A 21,236-nucleotide genomic window follows, 5' to 3' on the forward strand; every position below is an offset into this window, starting at 1 on the left:
GCTCAGATGCAGTTAACTGAAACTAAAATGTTGTTGCAGGTCAGAAATTGATTGAGGACCTGTTTACGTCACAATCATGTGTCCGAGGGTATGAAATCGTTATCTAATGGACGGGAGAAGCAGCAGGGAGGTTCCCTGTTCTGTACGGTTATCAGCGTCGTACACTACTTCCTGTCTCCTTCACCCTGCGCGTGGAAAATCCATTTACCCACATGAATTTACTTCTATAGGACTAATCATGTCATATAACCTTCAACATCATGTGTTGATCATCGGCGCGGCTCGGAGGAAGCTGCAGGCTTCTTGTTTTGGCCCCAACAGGGAAATGTTGTCTCTGTGTAAGCACAGAAAATTCAGTTAAGTACATGTTAAAGGGCAAACGCAGGACTGAGAACACTGGAGCTCCTATCTTCTATCTGCTGAGGAAATATATTGTAAACTCTCTCTGACTGAACGGCGCTGTCAGTTAACGTTCAACTAAGATCTCTGAAAAGTGTGTTTCATGTGGATTTGTGGTTCCTGGCAGCTGCAGGTGTCTTCAGGTATTCTTTTTTACAGTGACGTGTGCCGGCCTCTGGCATACAGCACGTTTTAAAGTGATTACAGAGGAACACAATGAACCTTAATGAGTAAAGTCCCTCCAGATATGTCATCACAAATGAGGTCATTAAACCCGTTGGACTTTGAACAGGACGTCCGTTAAGACTCTCGCAGGTCACAGGTGTCCGCTGAGCCCACAGAGCCGGAGACTCTCACTTCCACCTCTGACACCTTCTCTCCGTTTGTGTGCTTGCGTGGAGGCCAAACCAACGAGTGGGTTATAAAGTCCTCCGACACCGAGTCAATGCAAGTGCAGCTGCTGGTTTCTGTCTGAAACGGAGGAAACTGAACGAACCCACAAACATGAGCTCAGTCCAGTCTTTCCAGAGTCCCTGCCTCGGCTCTGTGTGCTGTCAGTGGCCTGATTTTATTTACTCTTATTGGTATCCTCCAGCAGGCCATGGACAGCAGGATAAATCCTGTTGGGATCGGAGAGAGGCGGGGTCTGTTCATAAAGAGAGCCGTCCACAGCCACGAATGAGAGCAGTGCAGGTGCATGATGGGAACTGATGACGAGTCTCTGCTTGCATGTATTTTATTGTTTGCTGTGGTTTGATCTCAGGGTGTTGCATGTTATCCACCTGTTACACTGCTGGTACGGGACAGAGAGCACAGAGTGTATATAAAGATCAAAGATCAAACACTGTCATTTAAAGCCTTCACGTCTTCTCACGTCCAGATGACACATAACACAAATCCAGCGATTAGGACGGTGATGAATTGTTGGAAAAAGGTTTCCAGAGAGATGTTGATCCTTTTGAAAGGCAGTCAGGGATTGTTTAGAGCTGTTTAAGCTGTTTAAAAAAGACAGTCAGGAGACAACCGTCGTCTGGAGCTCACATGAAAGCATTGTTTCCTTTGAAATCTGCTCAGGAAACATTAAACACGTCTCTCCTCGTGTCTTTTTCAAACACTGACTGTTGAAGAATTCGCTCTCAGATCTGTTTTAAATGAGTTCCTGTCCCGGCACCGTGTGCGTTATGTTGGTGTGTGTCCGCATGTGTTCGCCGTGTGTGTGTTAATTAGTAACAGGTCAACATGGACACGCAGGATTATATAATGCTGCAGTGTTTATGCCAACGCAACATGTGACTCCCTGTGGATCGAATGCCCCTGTCGGATCAGATCTGCGTTTCCTGTGTGTGTGTGTGTGTGTGTGTGTGTGTGTGTGTGTGTGTGTGTGTGTGTGTGTGTGTGTGTGTGTTACCCGAGGCGATGTGATGGGTGGATGCTCTGACCACCAGGGGAATGGAGCTGCAGAGTAGCATACGTCCTCCAGATAAGACTTATCGCTGCTGGATCTGCACATGACGGTTGAAGTCGTGGCTGCATAGAGCAGCAGTGTGTCTGACGGAAACGCCGAGGGTCCAGTGTGAGAGTAGAAAATATCTGGCTGGTAAACTTCTGCCTTTTGCCACAAGGATCTCAATAGATGCTGACTCATTTTAGTCAATCGATTAATGTGCGAGCTGCGGCTCGACTGTGAATGCAGGAGCGGTGGAAATGATTTCTATTATGGGCTATCTTCACTTTATTGTTATTATCATGTGTAAAATGAAAGGCAACAGTTTCCCAACAGATATTCAGATGTCAGAGAAGCCACATAAACCAGTGTGTATTTGAGTCGATTGAATGCTTTGCTATTGACCAACCAATTAACCAATCATTTCAGCTGTAATCAGAAAATCTATAAGAGGGAAAAACGAATCCTTGACATAAGTTTTCCTCTGAAATCTGCATCAGGTTTAAAGTTTCCGACACAATCTGGGCCTTTTATTTTTTCATACTTCCTGTTTTTTCAGCCTCTTATAAAGCAGCTTCTGTGCAGTTGTCCGATAAACTGAATGCAATCATTAATTCCACTGAATATCACAGAGATCCATAAACGTTTTCTCCCTCTATGAAGCCATTTCTATTAAGGCCTGTTTTCCTGTTTGTGTTCGGAGTAATTAGAGGCTTTGTTGTGAAAGGTCAGCGTCTTGCCTGTGGGGACGGCGCTGTGATGGAGCAGCAGCACCACCACTCTTTAAATAAGCCTTATCGCTTCATTTAAATAGCTTTTTGAACATGTGCTCTTCAGGTGAATGTTTCATTCTCTCGGCTGCAGACAAACAAACGTTTTAATCAGAGGTTTGCAGACTCGTTTCCAGAGACAGAGCTTCAGTGGAAACTTTTAATTGTTTAAGAATAAATTTACTTCAGTTACATCAGGACAACTTCTTCTTAAACTGCTGCGTAGGGACAGAGCAGGTCTCTCGGGGACGGAGCAGGTCTCTGGGGGACAGAGCAGGTCTCTCGGGGACGGAGCAGGTCTCTGGGGGACGGAGCAGGTCTCTAGGGGACGGAGCAGGTCTCTGGGGGACGGAGCAGGTCTCTGGGGGACGGAGCAGGTCCTAAAAATGAATTGATGAAGACCGAGTGATGAAGTGATTGATGTCAGGTGCCTGTCTGTACGTTGGGGGTCAACAGGCCCGTCGGGGGTTGATGACCTTCCTCAGAGGTGAACAGAAGTATCTCTGCCGGCGTTCCAGACGAGAAGCATCACATCCGTGAGCAGCTGCACTCGACAGGTTTCTGCCTCCTCACACCTCCTTCGCTTTTTAGCAGCTGCCGCCCGAGGGAACGACTGCTTTCACGGTTCAGGGTCTCGCCGCTCGATCCGCGTGAGGGCAAACAAGCAAAGTTACTTCAGAGGGCCAATTTCCGGCTCCTGTGTGAGTCACCGCTGAGCGTTCTGCAGGATTTACTGAGAACTCAGACTGGAGTATTAGAAAATACAAATGTGTGGTGCAGTTGGATCCCTGGCAGAGATGCATGCTGCATGATGAATGAGCCTTTGAGACAGTTATAATGTCAGTACACAGCCACGTCCCAGCTGTTTACTGCAGTCAACTGGTTGTCAGCCTTAAACATGCTGTCAGGCTCCGACAGGTACGTGGATCCAATGCTGTGTTTACTGTCACTCATTCATGTGCACATCGTTCTGCTTTTCTTAATGATTCTTAATCACAAATTAATCTGCACCTTCTCTGACTCGTGAGATAAATATTCATGAACAGGAGCTTAAAAGAATAAAAAAGCATTTCCTCCACTTGATTTTTCAGATTATATTTCAGGTCCTCATCACTCAAGTGTCTCCAGGCGTACTCGTATACTGTGAGAGTATATTTACCGCCATAAAAATCTACTTGCGTGGTTACGTGTGCCCTTCAAAATCAAAGTCTGTGCTTGATTGTATTGATCCGCCTAATGTATGACTGGCGAGCCGGTTGCCACGACAACAGGTAAAGCGAGCGCCACGATTGGCCCGCGAGGATCTGATAGCGAGGCAGGCAGGAGGGCTGCTGCGATACTGTTGTTCGGACTCTGATGGCATTTCTGTTTGTGCCGCCGCCGTTTGTCAGCCGAAGCTCGTTCCTTCAGCAGGATAGCAGTGATTTGTTTTCACAAACACATGTGATTTGTGCACAGATGTGAAAAAGTGACCACGGACTGGAGCTAACTGTGGCTCTTTGACAGTTTTAGTCAGTTCTTCTGCACTGTCCGCATCAAGCGAAGCAGCTGCAGAATCATTTTCATGTTATTCTGGTCTCACAGAAGGAATCAATTAGAAATGTACCAGCTAGAAAAGCTCTTTTAATTAGCACTAAATACCACAGGACTGAAACAACCTTTAAAATTACAGACATTGACTAAAAAAAACTGCCTTCATGTTTCTCAGTGCAGAAGGCTGCTCCTGTATCACCTGCTTTCCCTCATTCAATTCAATACTGAGTTCAACACCTTCATATTTAAGTAATGTGGGCCTAACTGTGCTTTTAAAGTCACTTTGTTGTGTTTTTTTCCTCCGGTTGATGAAACCAGATCATTTTCCAATCCAGTGAGATATTTTGACCTTCTCATATCCGATCTGATGACCTGTCAGTCGCCGTCCTTGAGTAAAAGCTGACTATAAATACAGATGGAATTGGGGATATAATTTTCTGACCAGAATGGAAAATTCATCCAGTTCCATCAACAGGAGGTAAAGAGAGAGTCTTTGTATGCACAGTTCTAAAGTCTTTAATTAGAGATGTAAAACAGGATTAAATTTATATGTCGGACGTGAAAAGTTAATTTTCTGAATTGATAAATGGTGTTTTGGAGTCTATTTTTGGACAGCAGAAAGGAAACGCGGTTAATTCAATCCAGGATGGTCCAGTCCAGGAAACTAACACTTTTAAAACTCATAATTGGATCAGGTTGTGACGCATGACTGTTTATTAAATCAAAATTCTTGACTTTAGGGCTTAAAATATGTCCTGTCATGTGTCCTTGTGTGTCTTTGATTGTTTTATATATATACATGGTAGAATCTAGATTCCTGTTTGATAATTGTACTGAGCGGGATTTAATTTGTCGCCCTGAGGTTTGCCTGGTCAGGCGGTGTCGGCCTGCTGTTGTTACCGACTCACACCATGAACTGTGTTGTCCCGTTCAACCCACAGTGTCCTACATGAGTGCTCGGATTATGAAACCACAGTACGTGTTTGTGCTTCATCGTGTTCTGTGACTTGTTGCTGACGAGGACTTTGAGATACGCTCCTGATAAAAAGTCTCACTTGAACTGGCAGTAAATGGCAGAGTGCCCTCGGTCCCCTCTGAATCTCTGTCGGTGCAGTTTCACCTGGAACATTGTAGACTTACGGGGCAATAAAAGACGCCATAAAGGCAGTCAATTACTAAACACAAGTGAAAACAGCTGTAATCCACCGGGATGCTACGGAAGGTCATTAGATTTCAGGGCGAATCAGGTGAAGAGAAAAAGATAAGGAAAGCAGCTTCCCTTGTAAACACACACACACACACACACACACACACACACACACACACACACACACACACACACACACACACACACACACACACACACACACACACTCTGTTTGATGTGCACGCAGCTGACGGGAGGGAGTTTGTTTTTTCAGAGAAACTCAGAATGAAGCCTTGTTTCACTGCTAATGATAGTTTACAAGTGTGTGAGACATCAATGGGCCCTCGGGACCGTTGGAAAGTCATAGAGCCAGAGAGAGACACAAGTACCCCAACAGGACACAAAATGACCACAAATACACAGAAAATTACCATAAAAGACACAGAATGACCACAAAGAGTTGCAATAGGACATCTAAGACGTATAAAATACTGCAAAAAACTACTTTGAGAAAATAATTACTAAGTGAAACAAAACTGCGACAAAACGTTAAAACTTAAAATGTTTTTGAAAACACCACAAAGAGACTCATCTGCATGTCTTCATATCTGAGCCGCTCCATAAGACAGAAAGGTAACGTTACACAAGCAGGTGACTCATCCGTTCATGGTAGAAAGAATAAAGCGTGTCAGAGTGTGTATGTCTACTGGTGGCTTCCTGCTGCTCCTCGACTCTGGCTGCAGATCGTGAGAACGAGGCGGTGTCACTCAGCTCGGAGCTGCTGCCAACTCCAACTACAGCGAGCTCCTTTTATCCAGGTGTCCTCCGGCTGGCTGTTTAATAATAATAATAATAATAATAATAATAATAATAATAATAATAACTTTATTTATACAGCACCTTCAAAAACAGAGTTTACAAAGTGCTCTACAGAGAAGCAAAGCATAGACAAACATGACGTCAATACCGGTAAACATTTAAGAAAACAGGAGGTAAAAGAGACCAAACCATAAAGGTAATAAATACAAGAAAACCAAACAAATAACCAAAACGAGCAAATGGAATAGAAAACAAACAAATAAATAAATAAATGAATAAAATAAACAAACAAAAACAGGAACAAAAGAACTGCATAAAAAACATAAAAGGACGACATCACTTAAAAGCAATTCTATAAAAAAAATGGGTTTTAAGAAGTGATTTAAAAGAAGTCAATGATTCTGTGAGCCTCATCTCCTCAGAGGTCGTTCCAAAGTCGAGGGGCTCTGATGGTAAAAGCACGGTGACCCTTTGATTTAAGTCTGGACTTGGGAACGGCCAGAAGGGCCCACCGGAGGATCTAAGGCTGCGAGTTGGCTCATATGGGGCTAACATTTCAGTAATGTAGCTCGAGGCCAGACCGAGGCGGGCCTTAAAAGTGATCAACAAAATCTTAAAATCAATTCTAAAACCAACTGGGAGCCAGAGAGAGGCCAGAACTGGACTAGTGTGATGTCGTCTGTTAAAACCAGTAAGAAGCCGAGCTGCTGCATTCTGGACTAGTTGGAGGCGGGAGAGAGATTTTTGGTTTATGCCAGAAAGGAGTTGTAGTAGTCGAGTCGAGAGAAAATGAGTGCATGAATGACTTTTTCCAGGTCAGAGTGTGACAGTATGGGTTTGATTCTGGAGAACCCAGTAGTCTTTCAGCCAGGTGTGTAGAGATAAAAGTCTGGACCACCTCTGGATTCCCCTGTTGTGGGTGGGATGGGGCCTGAGACAATGATCTTGCTGCCAGTGTCCAACAATGAATTGAGGAGTGCCTGAAAGTCTCGTTTTAAAACCTCTGACTGTCCAGCTCTGATTATGGTGCTGATGTTGGGACATTTAGGGAGGATGGTGGGGAGTCTGCGCTGAATGTCAAGAATGCGGCCACCAGGGAAACATCCTGAAGCAGAATGGGCTCTGATCATCTCGATCATTTAGAGGAGCACGGTGTGCTGCTTAGTCTCAGTGAGTCTTTCCTTTTGGGTTACAAATCCTCACATACGCCTGCTGTGATTTAAATTGTGAAAACATGTGAACTCCAGTTAGTGTTTGGCGGTTTGGAGGCAGCGCTGGCAGATCAGAAACCTGCTGCTATGCAGTTTGTCCCACTTCTCTTTTTGTGCTTTTCATCTTGTGTCCTGCGGTGCATCAGGGTGAACTGAGGCTGTCAGATAAGAGCCAACAAGGCCTCGCTGTAATCCGCCCTTGTGTGAGATCAAGGCCGGGATTATTCCCTATGATTGTTGTCTTAGCGCTCGAGGATGGAGCCGCTGTTTTGCAGTTTGCACGTCTGTCCTGTCGTCCCTGCCTTCATAAGAGCTGACTCTAAAGCCCCTAAGCCCCCGTGTGACTTCATTACCGTCGCCTGTTCACACGATCTTGATGTCGGTCAACTGTTCTGTTCTCCCCTGCTGGTTCATGTCTGCTGCTGACCCTCGTTTTTACACTCGGCAGCAGACAGCCGTCCTCAAATCCTCTATAAACTGCTGTCGAGGGAGGACGCCAACGTTGGAAACAAAGGACAGAAGAAGGGAAAAACAAAGGTCGAAAGAACTGAGCAGAGAGAGAGGACAGTGAGGAAGGTCAGAGGAAAGGAAGGAAGGGAAGAAGGAAAGAAGAAGTATGAAGGAAGGAAGGCCTCAAGGAAAGAAATACGAGGACAGAAGGAAGGAATTATGTAGAAGAGGATTAAAAAGATGGAAGGAAAACAATACTATAGGATTTAAGGAAGAAAGGAAAAATAAACATGGTGGCGGAAAAGATGAAACACAATAAAGGAGGACAGAAGACAAGAAGAAATGATGAGTGAAAGAAATCAGGACAGATAAAAGACAGAGGACAGGATTAAGAGGAAACGGACAGGACGACCCTCTGAGGTGACATAAGCAGCTGACCTGCTGCTGTTTAAGACCGACGTAACTCCCCGCAGCATCAGTGGCTCCCCTGATATATACGTGATGGTGCTGAGCTCGGGATTCGTGTCCACACTCTGTTTTTCCAGCATTTCCCGCCGTGCGGGGACGTAACAGTGTCCGACTGGTTTCTATTTAGTCCTGCAGGTCTCTGACCCCGTCACACCTCCACACTGCCCCTACAGGTCATCTGTACACTGCATCTGCACAACCAACGCTCCAGAGTCCAGACAGATAGGATACATGAGGCAGCAGGTGTATCTCGCCGGCCCAGCTGGTTGAGAAGCAGGTCTGCATGGTGTCAGTCTTGGAGAATAAATTCTTGGAGAATAAATTCTTGGAGAATAAAGTGTGATCAAAACCAAAAAGTGAGTTTTCTGACTTTCTGGCTAGAACTGGTTTCAGGTGACGAAGCAGATCTTGTTCTATCAAATTTGTGACATCTGTCGTGCATCTTTCTCCGACCTCAGGCCTGTTATCTTTGAAGTTTCTGTCTCTGCAGAATCAAAGCTGAAACATGCTGATGAAGCCAGCTGCTTGATTGTCTGACTGAATGTGCATCCGTGACTGATTGGAGTAATGAGCGCTGAGCCGACCCCTGAAGCCCAAAGATCTCTGGGTCTGACGAGCAGAAGACTAATTCATGTTGAGGGACACATGAAGACCTGCGCTCTGTCCCACTAGTTGGACTTTTATACTGAATGTCAGAGCGTGCTAATTTTGTAGCTGGAGTTTGACATTAAACATTATGATTTTTATCACCAGGAAAAGACTAAATTTATTTTAGTTTGATCGGAAATGGGTAAAAAAAAACAAAGAGAATTTCAAATGCGAGTCGAGGTTCCTGTTTAATTTCTGAGTGTGTGTGTGTGTGTGTGGGGTGGGGGTGGGGGTGTGGGGGTGGGGGTGGGGGGGTTCATCCCTTGTGATGATTCTCATGACTGGAGGAGGCGATGCTGCGTCACTGCTGCTCTGCGTTGGGACTCAGAGAGCCGCAGGGCGATCACACTGCTGCCCCTTAAAATCCCAACGTCCACTTGTCTGTGGGTCACATGTTGTTGGAAGTTATCACATGGAAGCTCCGTGTTCTCCGAGTGAGTAAAGCTCTGCGGCAACTGTGGAGGCCTCATGTTTGTTTGTTTGTTTGTTTGTGTTGACAGGTTGACGGGCGGCGGCGGGATGCTGTGGCTGCTGCTCTGTCTGCTTCCTGCAACTGGCTGCAGCAGGATCATCTCTCAGGACGTCGCTCATAAAGAAAGACACAACCACGGTGAGTTGGACAGTTTGAACACAACCATCTACAGCTGCAGACAAACATCTGTGTCCACGTTTGATTTTTATTTCCACACAAGTTTTAACAGCCGTCTACAACCACAGTGTTTCTTGATTATTGTTGTTACTTTGAGAGGCCTTTATTTGAAAAGTGGGAGTTGAAAGATGACAGGAAATGAGGTCACAGATGAGGAGCGATGTACATGAAAGGTGTAAGTAAATATGTGCTGTTTAGTCTTATTTACATGTTTTTTATTTATTTCCTGCATTTACATTCTAACAAATTCAGAAAAAAAGACTTTTTCATGAACAACCCTGAGTTTGAGTATCAACTCCAAAGTACTCACTGATGAAGCCTGTCAGGACAAACCCAGGGAAAAGAAGCCCAGAAAGCTGCTGCTGCACGTTGGGCATCTCAGAGTTTAAAAATAATAATCGTTTAATCATAGATTTGATTTCCGCCCAGATGGACGTGTGGCAGCTCATCGATACCTCAGCAGGGAGGATGACTCACAAACACAGCTGCTTGTATTTCTCAGCATCACACGGTGCTCTCACCTTTTCTACGTCCGGCTCGGACACGCTCGCTTTTCAGCTCTCTGCTCACATTTGCAAGGACTGAAGTTTATCTGAAGCCCCGCTGCGATCCCGACGTGATCAAGCTGCTGCGTCGTTATTCGCCGTCGCCATGGCAACAGCGCGTTCAGCGCTCATTTCCTCGCAGCGCTGCGAGCCAGCTTCATTGCGCTTCCTGTGTTTGCATGTGAGGAAAAAGTTCTCCTTGGTTAAAGGCTATGATGAATAAAGCCGGCGTGCACGAAGACCGAGTCAAACAAAACTCTGCTCGTGAACCTTTCTCACTTTGTTCTTTGCAAGTTTTGGAGGTCGTTTATAAATATCCAGTCTAGTTTTTCTAAATTTTGAAACCTTTTCCAGTGGTAAAACAGTGGAACGGTCCTTTAGCACCATCCCATAACCTCATGTATTAATCTGCAGCGATTAGTCCAGTGTAGAAATTCTCCCTCCTGTTTCATCACGTCCGCTCGGAGCCACTTAAAGCTCGACTTAATTCTCTGTTAAAAATGAAGCCGGTCCGCTCCGGCCGGTCAGATTTGCTCCAGGTATAAATTCGTTCTGCCTTTCTGGGGCCCAGCGTGCGTCCTCTCCTGCTTTATTTCTCAGAAGTGGGGGCTGCTGATCAGAAAGTCCCTGCAGCGCGGCTCGCTGAGCTCCTTACAGCGAACACTGGGCCTTTGTTCGCCCGCTGCTCGTGGACTGCAGCTCCGTGCATTCTCTGATGGATTACGGCTCGCCTCCCACGGCCGCGATCTGCTGCGGCCACATGATGTCTCTGCTTTTACATGACAGTGAGGATATCGAGTCTTTGATAATAACTTGCGTAGCGTACTCCTCATCGACTATATTTCTGCGACGTCTCTTTTAATTGTGCCGTGGCTTCCCTGCAGCTTCTGCTCGTGGATGACGTGGAGGAGAGTCCAGACGCGCTCATACAGTTTCACACCTGATGAAAAACAGCCGAGAGATTCGGTTGAAAGCTCCCGAACAAACTCATGACCAGACTTTGATTTTTCTTGGTTTACCAGCGTGAAACAAAATTATAAAAACAAGAAATGAAAACACAATAAAAAGTTTAAAGCGGTCAATGAAAATGAAAACGCAAAGAAAGAGCATTTAAACTCACAGCTAAGAAATACTTTCAGTAAGTTGGTCCCATTTTAATTTATGTTCACATTGTATCTCCTCTGATTCCTGGTGTCTTAAACGTCAGATTAAGAGATTAAATGAAGAAACTCTGGTGATCCTCTGACTTCTCAGAGAGGAAACAGCAGCAGCCAGGCATGGCTGCAGGCTCTTGGTCTCATTATGTGGCAGACTGAGCATTTGTTGCAGCAGTAACAAAGACAGAGCTGTAATACAGTTCAACACTTCTGTCAACACAGGTTTAATCCACAATGTGTGGGTGTTCGGTTAAGCCTCTAATCAGACCTGTTTCTCAGGGCCGTTGCGCTCCTCTTTGAAGAGATAAACCTCTCGCACGCAAAGATTTCACCTCAAACAGTTCATATAAAGCCAGTCTGTGTTCAGACACCTGTTGGCCTCCAACACTGTGTGCAGGCAGGTCTTCCAGAGGAGGGATGACAGCAGGATAACTGTTGTTCTCTGTGTGTGGACGCTGAAGCTCCATCAGCCAGCGTGCGGGTGACTTTAGTCAGTCAAAGTTTACCAAACACAGCTTCACAGGTCGCAGTGTGAGACCGGAGAGAACGAAGGAGATTTACATGCTCTGTCTGTGTGAGTGCTGAGGCCACGCTCAAACAATCACGGTCCGTTACTTCCTGTCGTAGAGGACGAAACGACAGCCTGAAAGCTGCAGCTACAGATTAACAAAACATGTCATCAATGAAACGAGGTGCATTTATCTGGTCACAGAAGGGAGGCAGCAGCCGAGCCACGTCAGGAAATACTCAACCCAACCATGTTGACAAATCCTGAAATTTAAGGTGAAACGAGCAAAAATTCTCACTTTTTCATCTGAATTTTGCCTTTATGTCTCCTAAAACTTATCAAATTGAACATTAACTTCTCAAACAATAATTTTCCAGGAAACTTTAAGTATTAATTTAGTGGGGAAAAAAAATCAGCCTGCAACCGGCTCTTTAATCCTAAACTGTTTAAAAGTGATAAACGGTGTTGGGTACGTGGGTACATAAAGAGTCACCTGTCTGTAACTCCACCTGTCTCAACTCACACATGCATGAAAACAGCTGGTCCTGCTCTCCGTTGCCATGGTGCTGCTGACTTTGAGGTTGTTGGTTTTTTTTCCTCACAGAGGAGGTCGGTGCGGAGACGACGAGGCCTCACATCTACTACTGCCGCTCGCCCAACATGGAGGACTTCACCTGCTGGTGGCATCCGCTCGACAACCTGACGGACGGAGAGGAGGTCTCCTACGTCCTCACCTACTCCAAAGAGTACGTCCGGCACATGTCCGGCACCCTGACACCGCCCCGAGTGTCCCACGAGGAGGGTTCAAAACACAGATCTGAGTCTGAAGTATTCCATAATGAGCGATTGTATTTTTACAACGTGACTCAACTGATGGAGACGATGTAAACTGGGGAAAAACTAGAGCTGAACAATGCAAGGAAAACCTGCACCTGTGAGTTTGGGGTTTTATTTGAGCAGCAACCAACCGTGATGTCACCCATCGGTTTGTAGACCGCCGCTCAGAAGCAATCAAACATATCTGTGTTTGAGGCCTAATATATAATGAATGCTGGAATTATTTTCAGAACGACCACAAAAACATGAACTGACTTTGTATTTAATGAGAGAAGTTGAATGGGAGTCTATGGAGCCAGCCTCTAGTGGCCCTCGGTGGTACTGCACCTCCGCATTGGTCTCACTTGTCAGATCCTGAAGCTCGATCCACTTTTATTTCCAGTCTGTGGTTTTGATTCTGTTATTAATCATCAGGAACAAAAACAAAACAAAAAGTGGAAAACAGTCTGCAGCTTTAAGATTTCTCTCCAACGGAACGAGAAAATCAGCCGCGGATCAAAAGTCTCAGTCTGATTTCTCGTGCTTCACTTCATCGAGAGGCTTTTAAGACGTCAATATTTCAAAGCCGCTCTGAAATCCTGAACGGAGCCTCACGTGGCCTCAGACAGACACCAGCCGGCCCACATGGCGCACACAGCGGAGAAATCAGGACAAATTGGATTGTGCCTTTGACCCCACACTGCTTCACTGCTCAGAGCTCCATCGATTGTTGTCTCGCTCTCCTGCTGCAGTTTGTGCATTTGTATGTGAAAACAGATGTAAATCAGGGATCGTCTGATAAAGACTAAATAAACAGTTTGAGCGGTGAATGAATTCTGCAGGCACACTTCGTAGTGACCCGGCGACACACCAGTTGCACAGAAAAGTGTATGCAAATGAAAGAGTAAAAATCTCAGACTGTCGGCCGTCCCGTGCAAAAGTTTTCAGGCTCCGACATTGAAAAATAATAATTTATTTATCAGTGAAGCTGATAGAAAGTTGTCTGGTAGTTTGTTCAGTGACTCCCTGACGCTCACGTCTTCGTATAATCAAACAGCCTTTTTCCTGTGATGTTTGCAGTAAGGGGCCCAAACACGAATGTCCCAACTACGTGACCGCCGGCCCCAACAGCTGCCACTTCGACAGCAGCCACACGTCCATATGGAAGATCTACTGCATGAACGTCACCGCCGTCACCGCACACAGGAACTACACCTCCCAGGAGCACTGCCTGGACGTGGCAGAGATAGGTGAGGAGGTCCAGCATCATGTTTGACATGTGGGCTTTTATTACCCTTCACCAACAAAACAAACTGAGTCCCTGTATGTTTGGTTGGTTTTGCTTGACACCTCAAAAATAAGACATTTTTCAATGGAGTATGGTGCAGGTTGGACCAGAGGCATTCTGTAGCGGTGGTAAAGCTTGTGTGCAGCCGAGCAGCCTGTGGTGCCTCGCAGACCTGCGGTCAGAGCAGCAGGTGTCTGGAAAACGCTACCGAGCGTGAAACAGATAATGTGCAAATGTGAAATGCCTTCAGGACTCGCTGGATTCAATTGACTCTGCTCCCGGGGAGGTGATGAGGTTGCATGAGGAAGATTTAATTCACTTGACGGTGTGTTCACAGTAATTTGAGTTAATTCCAGCCTAGATTGAAATCACATTTTATTCTCTGCTGTGTTTGTTTGAGCCCGTTAACATCTGCACGTTCGGGCGGGACGATGTTAATTAAAACTATGAATATCAAATTATGTAGATGAATATGACGATGACATGAAACATTTGGAAGTAATGAATGCTGCAGAACTTGCCTGAGAATCCTCGTGTTTTCAGTCCTTCAGCAGCAGAGCATTTCAGGACAGACGGTTAAAGGTGGGAATGAACTCGTGACTTCATTGGAAGCCTGTTTGCATTCATATTGAGTCTGTCAGCAACCACTTTTCTCACCAAAATCTAACATTCACGAGGTCATTCCTTCACTGAGTGATAGTTTTTAAAGCCCCTAAACCAGCTCTTATTTTGGTGGAGACTCAGCATGAAGCTCTGCCAGCAGTTAATCTGGTTTGTTGAGGACTGAGTGTCTGTTACTGTCCAGATGCTGCAGATGTGGAGCAAATGAGTCCACTTCCTGTGCCGGTTTGAGGGGCTTCATGCTCTGTGTCATGTGAAAGAGCACGTTTGTGTGTGAGTGTGGGATTTATCACCATTAACATGTGAAGCAGCCTGGGGCGTGTGTCCATGTGACCGCCGCACTGATCTTTTGTTCGTCTGAGATGTCAGAGACGTGGCTGTTATCACCGCCGAGCAGGAGGTCAGCCCACGCTGCAGCGCAGGGCGGCGCCGCTTCATAAGACACAGGTGGAGAATCAAAAATAAATAAAGACTGTGAACAGAGAGAAATAATTACAACAATCTGACGCCAATAAGATAGACATGATTAAAAATACATGAGATAAATCTCAAAGATAAAATAACAGTAAATATGGTCAAATATAAGAATGAAGAAAACTACATGCAATAAAAAAAATTTAAAAAAATAAAAATTTAACGTTAACAGAAGAAGTAATTCAAAGAAAGACAGAATATTCAAATGTGAAAAGAATAAATAAACCATCGTGATCAAAGTTTTAAGTTTAATATTTCAGCACTTCCGGCAGCTCTCAGGTCCTCAGACTCTTCCAGCATCGCAGCTAAAAGCCAAAGACTCCAGTCGGAGGACCTGAGGGGCCCAACTGGTTCGTACGCTGTCAGCATGTGAGACGGACAAACCGGTGCAAGACCATGAAGTGCTTTAAAAACAAGTCAAAGAGTTTTAAGATCAATACGGACACTGACAGCCAGCTGATGTCAGGACTCTGTTCTGGATCTGGGTGGCGTGTTACGGCCTGCTTCATATAAAAGCATCAGTCTCTGCCAGACAGGAACACTCCAGCAGTAGTTCAAGCAATGTGAAGAATGGACACCAGGGGGCGCTGGAAAAGACGTTAGTTCAATGCTGTACAGATTATACATGTCACGGGGCTGTAGAATCATATTCATATTAAATGAGGGTAGCTGAGATTTCCCTGCATGAATAACAGAAGATATTAATACAACAGCAGCACTGCTTCATTCCAGAGGTTATAAACGTGTTGGATTCTCTGCCTGTGTGAAGAATCTGAAGAGCACCAAGAACCTTTTTTTCTGACATTTCACAACATGTGTGTTCCCAGTTCAGACCGAGGCTCCGGTCAACCTCACCGGCACGCTGACGGACGCCGGCGGCGACGAGATGGGCCACAACGCGCTGCTGTCCTGGACGTACCCGGTGCCCTCGGACCTGCAGTACGGCTGGATCACGCTGGTGTACGAGCTGCAGTACCGGCGTGTCACCGAGCCCGACAACTGGAAGGTACCAGAAGTCTTAGTTTTGGGCAAAGTCGTCAGATTGACTAAATACAAGCTTTTTCAAAGGTTTCAAAGGTGATGTTGTTACTTGTTATGCAAGGTTTTGGTTTAATGAATGGATTGTATTATTTTATGTTTAAATCAAAAAGTTTTATATGGAAGGATTTGAAGACATTAAACTTGCCTTCATGTTATTTTGTCTAATTTTACGTCCCTTAAAGTGTGCAGAAAACCTTCATCTGTTACAGTTCATGAATAACCCAAGGATAAATTGCTGTTTCACGGAGTGAATCTTAATTTAGAACCAATGAAAGCTGTTTTTCCAACCTGATAATCAGTGTGCAGGAGGAGTGAGGGAGCAGCTGTGTGCAGAACTGCAGCCTCAGCATAAAAGTGTTGAACGGCAGCGAAGTGAGGTCGGTGAAGGAAGAAGAACTGCGTGTTGTGTAAATGCAGCGTGGATGCTTTCCTCTGGAGAGCAGGGCGGCGTGCCCCCCCGAGTGTCTGACGGCAGGTGGTGTGATCTGTGCAGGTGAAGCATCCTCTGCGGGAGCCTCGCGTGGAGCTGCTCGGCCTCCCCGTCGGCGACTACGCGGTCCGAGTTCGCTGCCGCTCGCACAACTACGGCCTGTGGAGCAAATGGAGCTCCATGCTGCTGATGAGCATCCCCGCCAGGCCGACCGCAGGTACGCCGCCGAGGGCCGGGTTCCCATGACAACCACGATGCTGATTTCACGTGCTTTTATTCGGACAAGTTTTTGATGTTTTTTGGTGCATTTCTGTTGTTTCAGCAGCAGGTCTGTTGTTTAGGTTTGAATCATGCTGCTCTCACGTGCTCACTAAACAGCCATCTTTCACTTTCTTCTCCAGTTAAATCTGTAGCCCTGCAGGAGTGAAGCTGCAGAGGAGGAGGAGGAGGAGGAGGAGGAAGAGGAGGTGACTGTGATTAAATGTCCTCTTCATGTGCAGGTAAACTCCTGGTGCTGATTCTGGTGACGGGAGTCGGTGTCGTGGCTCTGCTGGTCATCACCTTTGGAATCATTCCACAAACCAAGAGGTGAGACAACACACACACACACACACACACACACACACACACACACACACACACACACATATCCGAATAATACACTGATGTTTGCTTGTTTTACATTAAAACACTGAGGTTCTCCTAAATAAAAAGAATATTCATCTCAGGGTCACACAGAAAACCTCCATCTCTGCCTGCCTGTCTCTGGGGTGACACAGCAGTGTGTGTGTGTGTGTGTGTGTGTGTGTGTGTGTGTGTGTGTGTGTGTGTGTGTGTGTGCGCAGCCTCTTCAAGCTCCTTCTCTTTATGTTCTCACCTTCAGAATAAAAGAGTACTTCCTGCCTCCCATCCCGAAGCCGCGGATCATCGGCCTGGACCCGCGGCTCCTGAAGGTAACACACAGTGGCGGAGCGGTGTGTGTGTGTGTGTGTGTGTGTGTGTGTGTGTGTGTGTGTGTGTGTGTGTGTGTGTGTGTGTGGTAAGAAGGTGACCTCCCTCTCCGTCTCTTCCTCTCAGAAGGGGAACTTGGATGAAATCAACCGTCACTTCAGTAACTTCCACAGCTACAGACCTCCCCGCTACTCGGAGGAAGCGTGGGACCAGGTCAGCGCCAACGATGTGTACTTGACGTCTCTGAGGGACCGCTGCGTCCCGGGCGACCCCTCAGACAGGGAGAAGGACACCCTGATGGTTCCCCGTGAGCAGAGCGTGTCGCCCTCCTGCTGCTCGCCTCCCGAGGCCTTCGCCGCGCCGCTGGACGTCCCGTCTCCGTGGCCGCGGCCGGAGATCGTGTCTCTGCCGGGGACGGACTACAGCATCACCGGCCCCGTCTCCAACCCCTCTGCTTTCCCCAGCAGCCACCAGCCTCAGGATTTCTACACCTGCGTCCAGCTCACGAATGAAAGCGGCGAGGTGCACCTGGTGCCGTGCTTGCCGCCGGCCTACTGCCAGTTCCCTCCGTTCCCGAGGGTGGAGGCCGACGCGGCGGAGAAGGAGGAGAAGAAGAAGAAGCGAAGCGACTACCAAACCAGGAAGAATGCGATGAACGGGATGAAAGACGGCGCCGACTCGGACAGGAGCGAAGCGGCTGTCCCTCTGTTGCCTGTTGCTGTTGACAACAAGGGCTGAATGAATGACAGGAAGTGAAACATCCAGAGACTTTGAGACTATGTGCTGACACGTGGAGACCGTTGCCACCTGCTGGTCGGACTCTGCTCCTGTTCTGTTCCGCGCCGTCACACCTGACTTCCAAACAGGAAGTGGACCTGCAGGACCTCTCCCTGAACAGAGGGGTTATTGTGTTTAGGTGCCCAGCGTGTTGTGCTTTGCAGACGTTCCTCTGGACCTCAGCTCGGTTCTGCGTTTGGTGTCTCCGCTCACACTTTGAGGGACCAAACCTGTTCATGTTTAATGTCAGTTTCCATACATGTCACCGCAAACTAAACAGCCGCTAACAAGCACTCTGTCCTGACGACTTTAACGGTGTCACACCTCTTGATTTGTTTATGGGTAATGAAGTTCATCTAACTTGAAAAAAGTTGCTCGATGCAGCTTTGACTAAAAGAAAAGAAGGAGAAGAAAGCTGCTTCTCCCACAGTGTGTTCGTCTCCGCAAAGCTTCTCTTTCAGGGTCTTTCTCAGGAAAAAGGAAAGTGCAATGGCGTCAGGTGTTGAGATTTACCGGCTACGATGAACATTCACAGCCTCTGTTTTCTCTGTCGTATTAAATATGACGACGATCCAAGAGCTCAAACTATAAAAACGTTGTGAGATAAATCAGATGTGCTTTTATGTGGGACAAACCACTCATATTCATCATATATGTGGAGTATGTGCCAGCTCATTAAGGGAACAACTGATCACCCTGAACATGAGTGGAATATGAATCCACATGTGGAGACTCTGCGTCTCTGAATCTGCCTCATTATATTATTATTTGCCGTCATCCCATTCAGAGGAACCTCCGCTCCCTCCAGACGACATGAAACTCTGAACATCTCTTTATTTCCCAGAGAAGAGTCTCAGACTGTCACACCAGAAGTGGGATATATATTTTTTATAATGGATCGCTTTAGTCCTGTGTAACAAAGGAAACCCGATTAGAAAATGGATTTTGTATATTTTAGAAAAGCAGAGTGACCGACCTCAGTCTAGTTTGTTGTGGAAAGCAAAGAAAAAGAACCAGCGCTCCCTCCTTTTAGTTCGGCTTCTGAACCTCTGAACTCCTCCGTCCGCCCTTAAGGTGGAGCCCAGACGCCCTGAGAAGGATGTTCTCCTTTTGGTCGGGGAGTCCTGCAGCGAGGCTCGACTCTCCTCTGTAGAACTCGTCCCAGCAGCCCCTTCAGACCAGACAGCTCCCGAAGCCGAGCAGTCGTTGTTCTGCTGCCCGTCCACCAACTACTACTTCTTTACTTTTTACATGAACCGTGAATACCTCCAAGTTTGTACAGTTAGTGGCTTCACCACTTCACAGCCGCAGTGAGATTTGTCCCGTCTTCAGATCTCCACATGGGCCCCACGAAAAGCCACCGGCCACAGCTTGATAATCTTTGACTTTTTATCTCCCTCTTCGTTCACCTGAAATTCTCCACGCGTTGCCAAAGAGTGCCAAAGAAAAGTCACGAGCACTTCACCGGTTTGGACTCTTTAAGCCTCGACAGAAACACGAAGCACCGGTGGTTCGAGGCCGCACCAATACTTTCTACCTGATGATGTCATCGTCTGACTTGCTGTGTATCAAACTGCTCAGATGAGGGTTGAGGTGCTAACTGGGGAGCAAAGAAAAGCAATATCAGCCCCGATGGCCTCACAGCCTCTGAAACACTGGTCATCGTACGCTGGCGTAAACACCTGCTGCTCTTCCTCCACCTTCACCTCTGATTCTGGGAGCTCAGCCAGCGGTGACGTCGTACCTTCGCTGTCTTTTCGTCTTGTCACTGTTGCAGTCAGACATCCTGTCGTTGTCTCTTTTTTTGTTTTTTTTGCCTGATTGTGCCTTTTTTTAACACGGCAGTATTCGTTTGCTTTTCTTCTGCTGTGTTGAAGTGTCAGCAGACAACGCCTGTGTGCTGTGTGGAGCATGTGTACGACCCGCTCAAGTCTGTTTTCTTCTGCTCTCGATGCAATGAAAAGTGAAAAGGCACCTGGAAGTGTGCAGAGTTCATCATTTATAACTGACATTTAAATCCAAATTATTTCTGAGGCTGAAAAAGAGTCGGCGGTGAAAATGTGCCAATTAAACCAAGAAAAAGTGACTTTTATAGCAGTTCAGTTCAAGGGTCATGACCTCAGAAACCATCCACCTAAAATCCCTTCTTACTTGTAATAGCTTTAACACACCTGCAGGGGGCTCACAGGTTAGAAGCGCCGCACTGCACTGAGTTGCACTGCAGTCCATATGAATATGAATTATGGGATTAAATGACGGAAAAGCTGCCAGAGATGATTTAGTTTATAGGACTGTTCAGTAGAAATGTTCTGGTACTTTCCAGACTGATTTAACAATCCCTCTAAAATGTGTTTCCCTGATGCAAAGCTGAAAGCTGAAGGGAGACAAGCGTCTTCGTGTTGATCTGCTCGATTAAAGATGGTTAAACTCTGACATTTTGAACACTACTTTTGCAGTATCTCAAGGTTTCTATTTATCTATTGTTCACCTCCCAACTCAACAGAGAGTTCTTTGATAGAGATTTCAGCTCGTATCTGCTGCCTTGGCGGCCTCACGTACCACCGCACGGCACACCGGTACATGCTGACAGCATTCATTTCCCTTTTCAGGAGTTTTAACTGCTGTTTGTACATCCTAATTCAAAAATATCTTTTGTGGTGAATAATGTTGATTTTCCTCTGATTCACCGAAGAACTGTGTTGTTAAACATTTGTCGTCCGCTCGAAGCACTTTTCCATTTAAAAAAATAAAGTTGTTAATCTTTACTTCGTCATGCATTTGTTCTTAGCGCACACACGGAAAGTTAAAGGTAAATTGTGAAGTCAACACAGAGAGCACACGCCTCCTGCTTTTCATCTAATGAAACAAAGTAAGAATATGTCACAGGAAATGAAAATGTTCTCTATGAGAAAGGAAAAGAAGAAGTCACGGAGGGGTGACTGCGGTTTTATCCCCTGAAAACATCCAGTCGTTGGAATTGAAATGGTCTCATCAGTCAAACCTCCCTGCTATTCATTTAGTCAGTGTCTAACGAGAAATAATGACCGCACATTGCGTGACCGTGTGTCTTAAATTAGCTGCCTTCTCAGG

At 46.2% G+C, this 21,236-nt stretch overlaps 1 protein-coding gene across 2 annotated transcripts in view; it reads left to right on the forward strand.

Moving 5' to 3' along the window:
- Positions 1 to 20,911, forward strand: part of LOC138206992 (prolactin receptor-like) — a 36,462-nt gene extending 15,551 nt beyond the window's left edge. Inside the window, exons 3-10 of one of the 2 annotated variants that reach the window (XM_069163950.1) lie at positions 9,390 to 9,499; positions 12,353 to 12,494; positions 13,645 to 13,814; positions 15,775 to 15,953; positions 16,482 to 16,635; positions 16,919 to 17,006; positions 17,302 to 17,371; positions 17,496 to 20,911. In XM_069163950.1, the coding sequence (XP_069020051.1) occupies positions 9,390 to 9,499; positions 12,353 to 12,494; positions 13,645 to 13,814; positions 15,775 to 15,953; positions 16,482 to 16,635; positions 16,919 to 17,006; positions 17,302 to 17,371; positions 17,496 to 18,107 (1,525 nt within the window). In that variant the 3' untranslated portion in view covers positions 18,108 to 20,911. The remainder of the gene's footprint in view (positions 1 to 9,389; positions 9,500 to 12,352; positions 12,495 to 13,644; positions 13,815 to 15,774; positions 15,954 to 16,481; positions 16,636 to 16,918; positions 17,007 to 17,301; positions 17,372 to 17,495) is intronic. The other variant, XM_069163951.1, reaches the window with a different exon arrangement.
- The last annotated feature ends 325 nt before the right edge of the window (positions 20,912 to 21,236 follow it).

The sequence above is a fragment of the Embiotoca jacksoni genome, unplaced genomic scaffold (genome assembly GCF_022577435.1).
Source record: "Embiotoca jacksoni isolate LCO1_2020_lvr unplaced genomic scaffold, fEmbJac1.0.p SCAF_30, whole genome shotgun sequence".
NCBI lineage: Eukaryota > Metazoa > Chordata > Actinopteri > Embiotocidae > Embiotoca > Embiotoca jacksoni.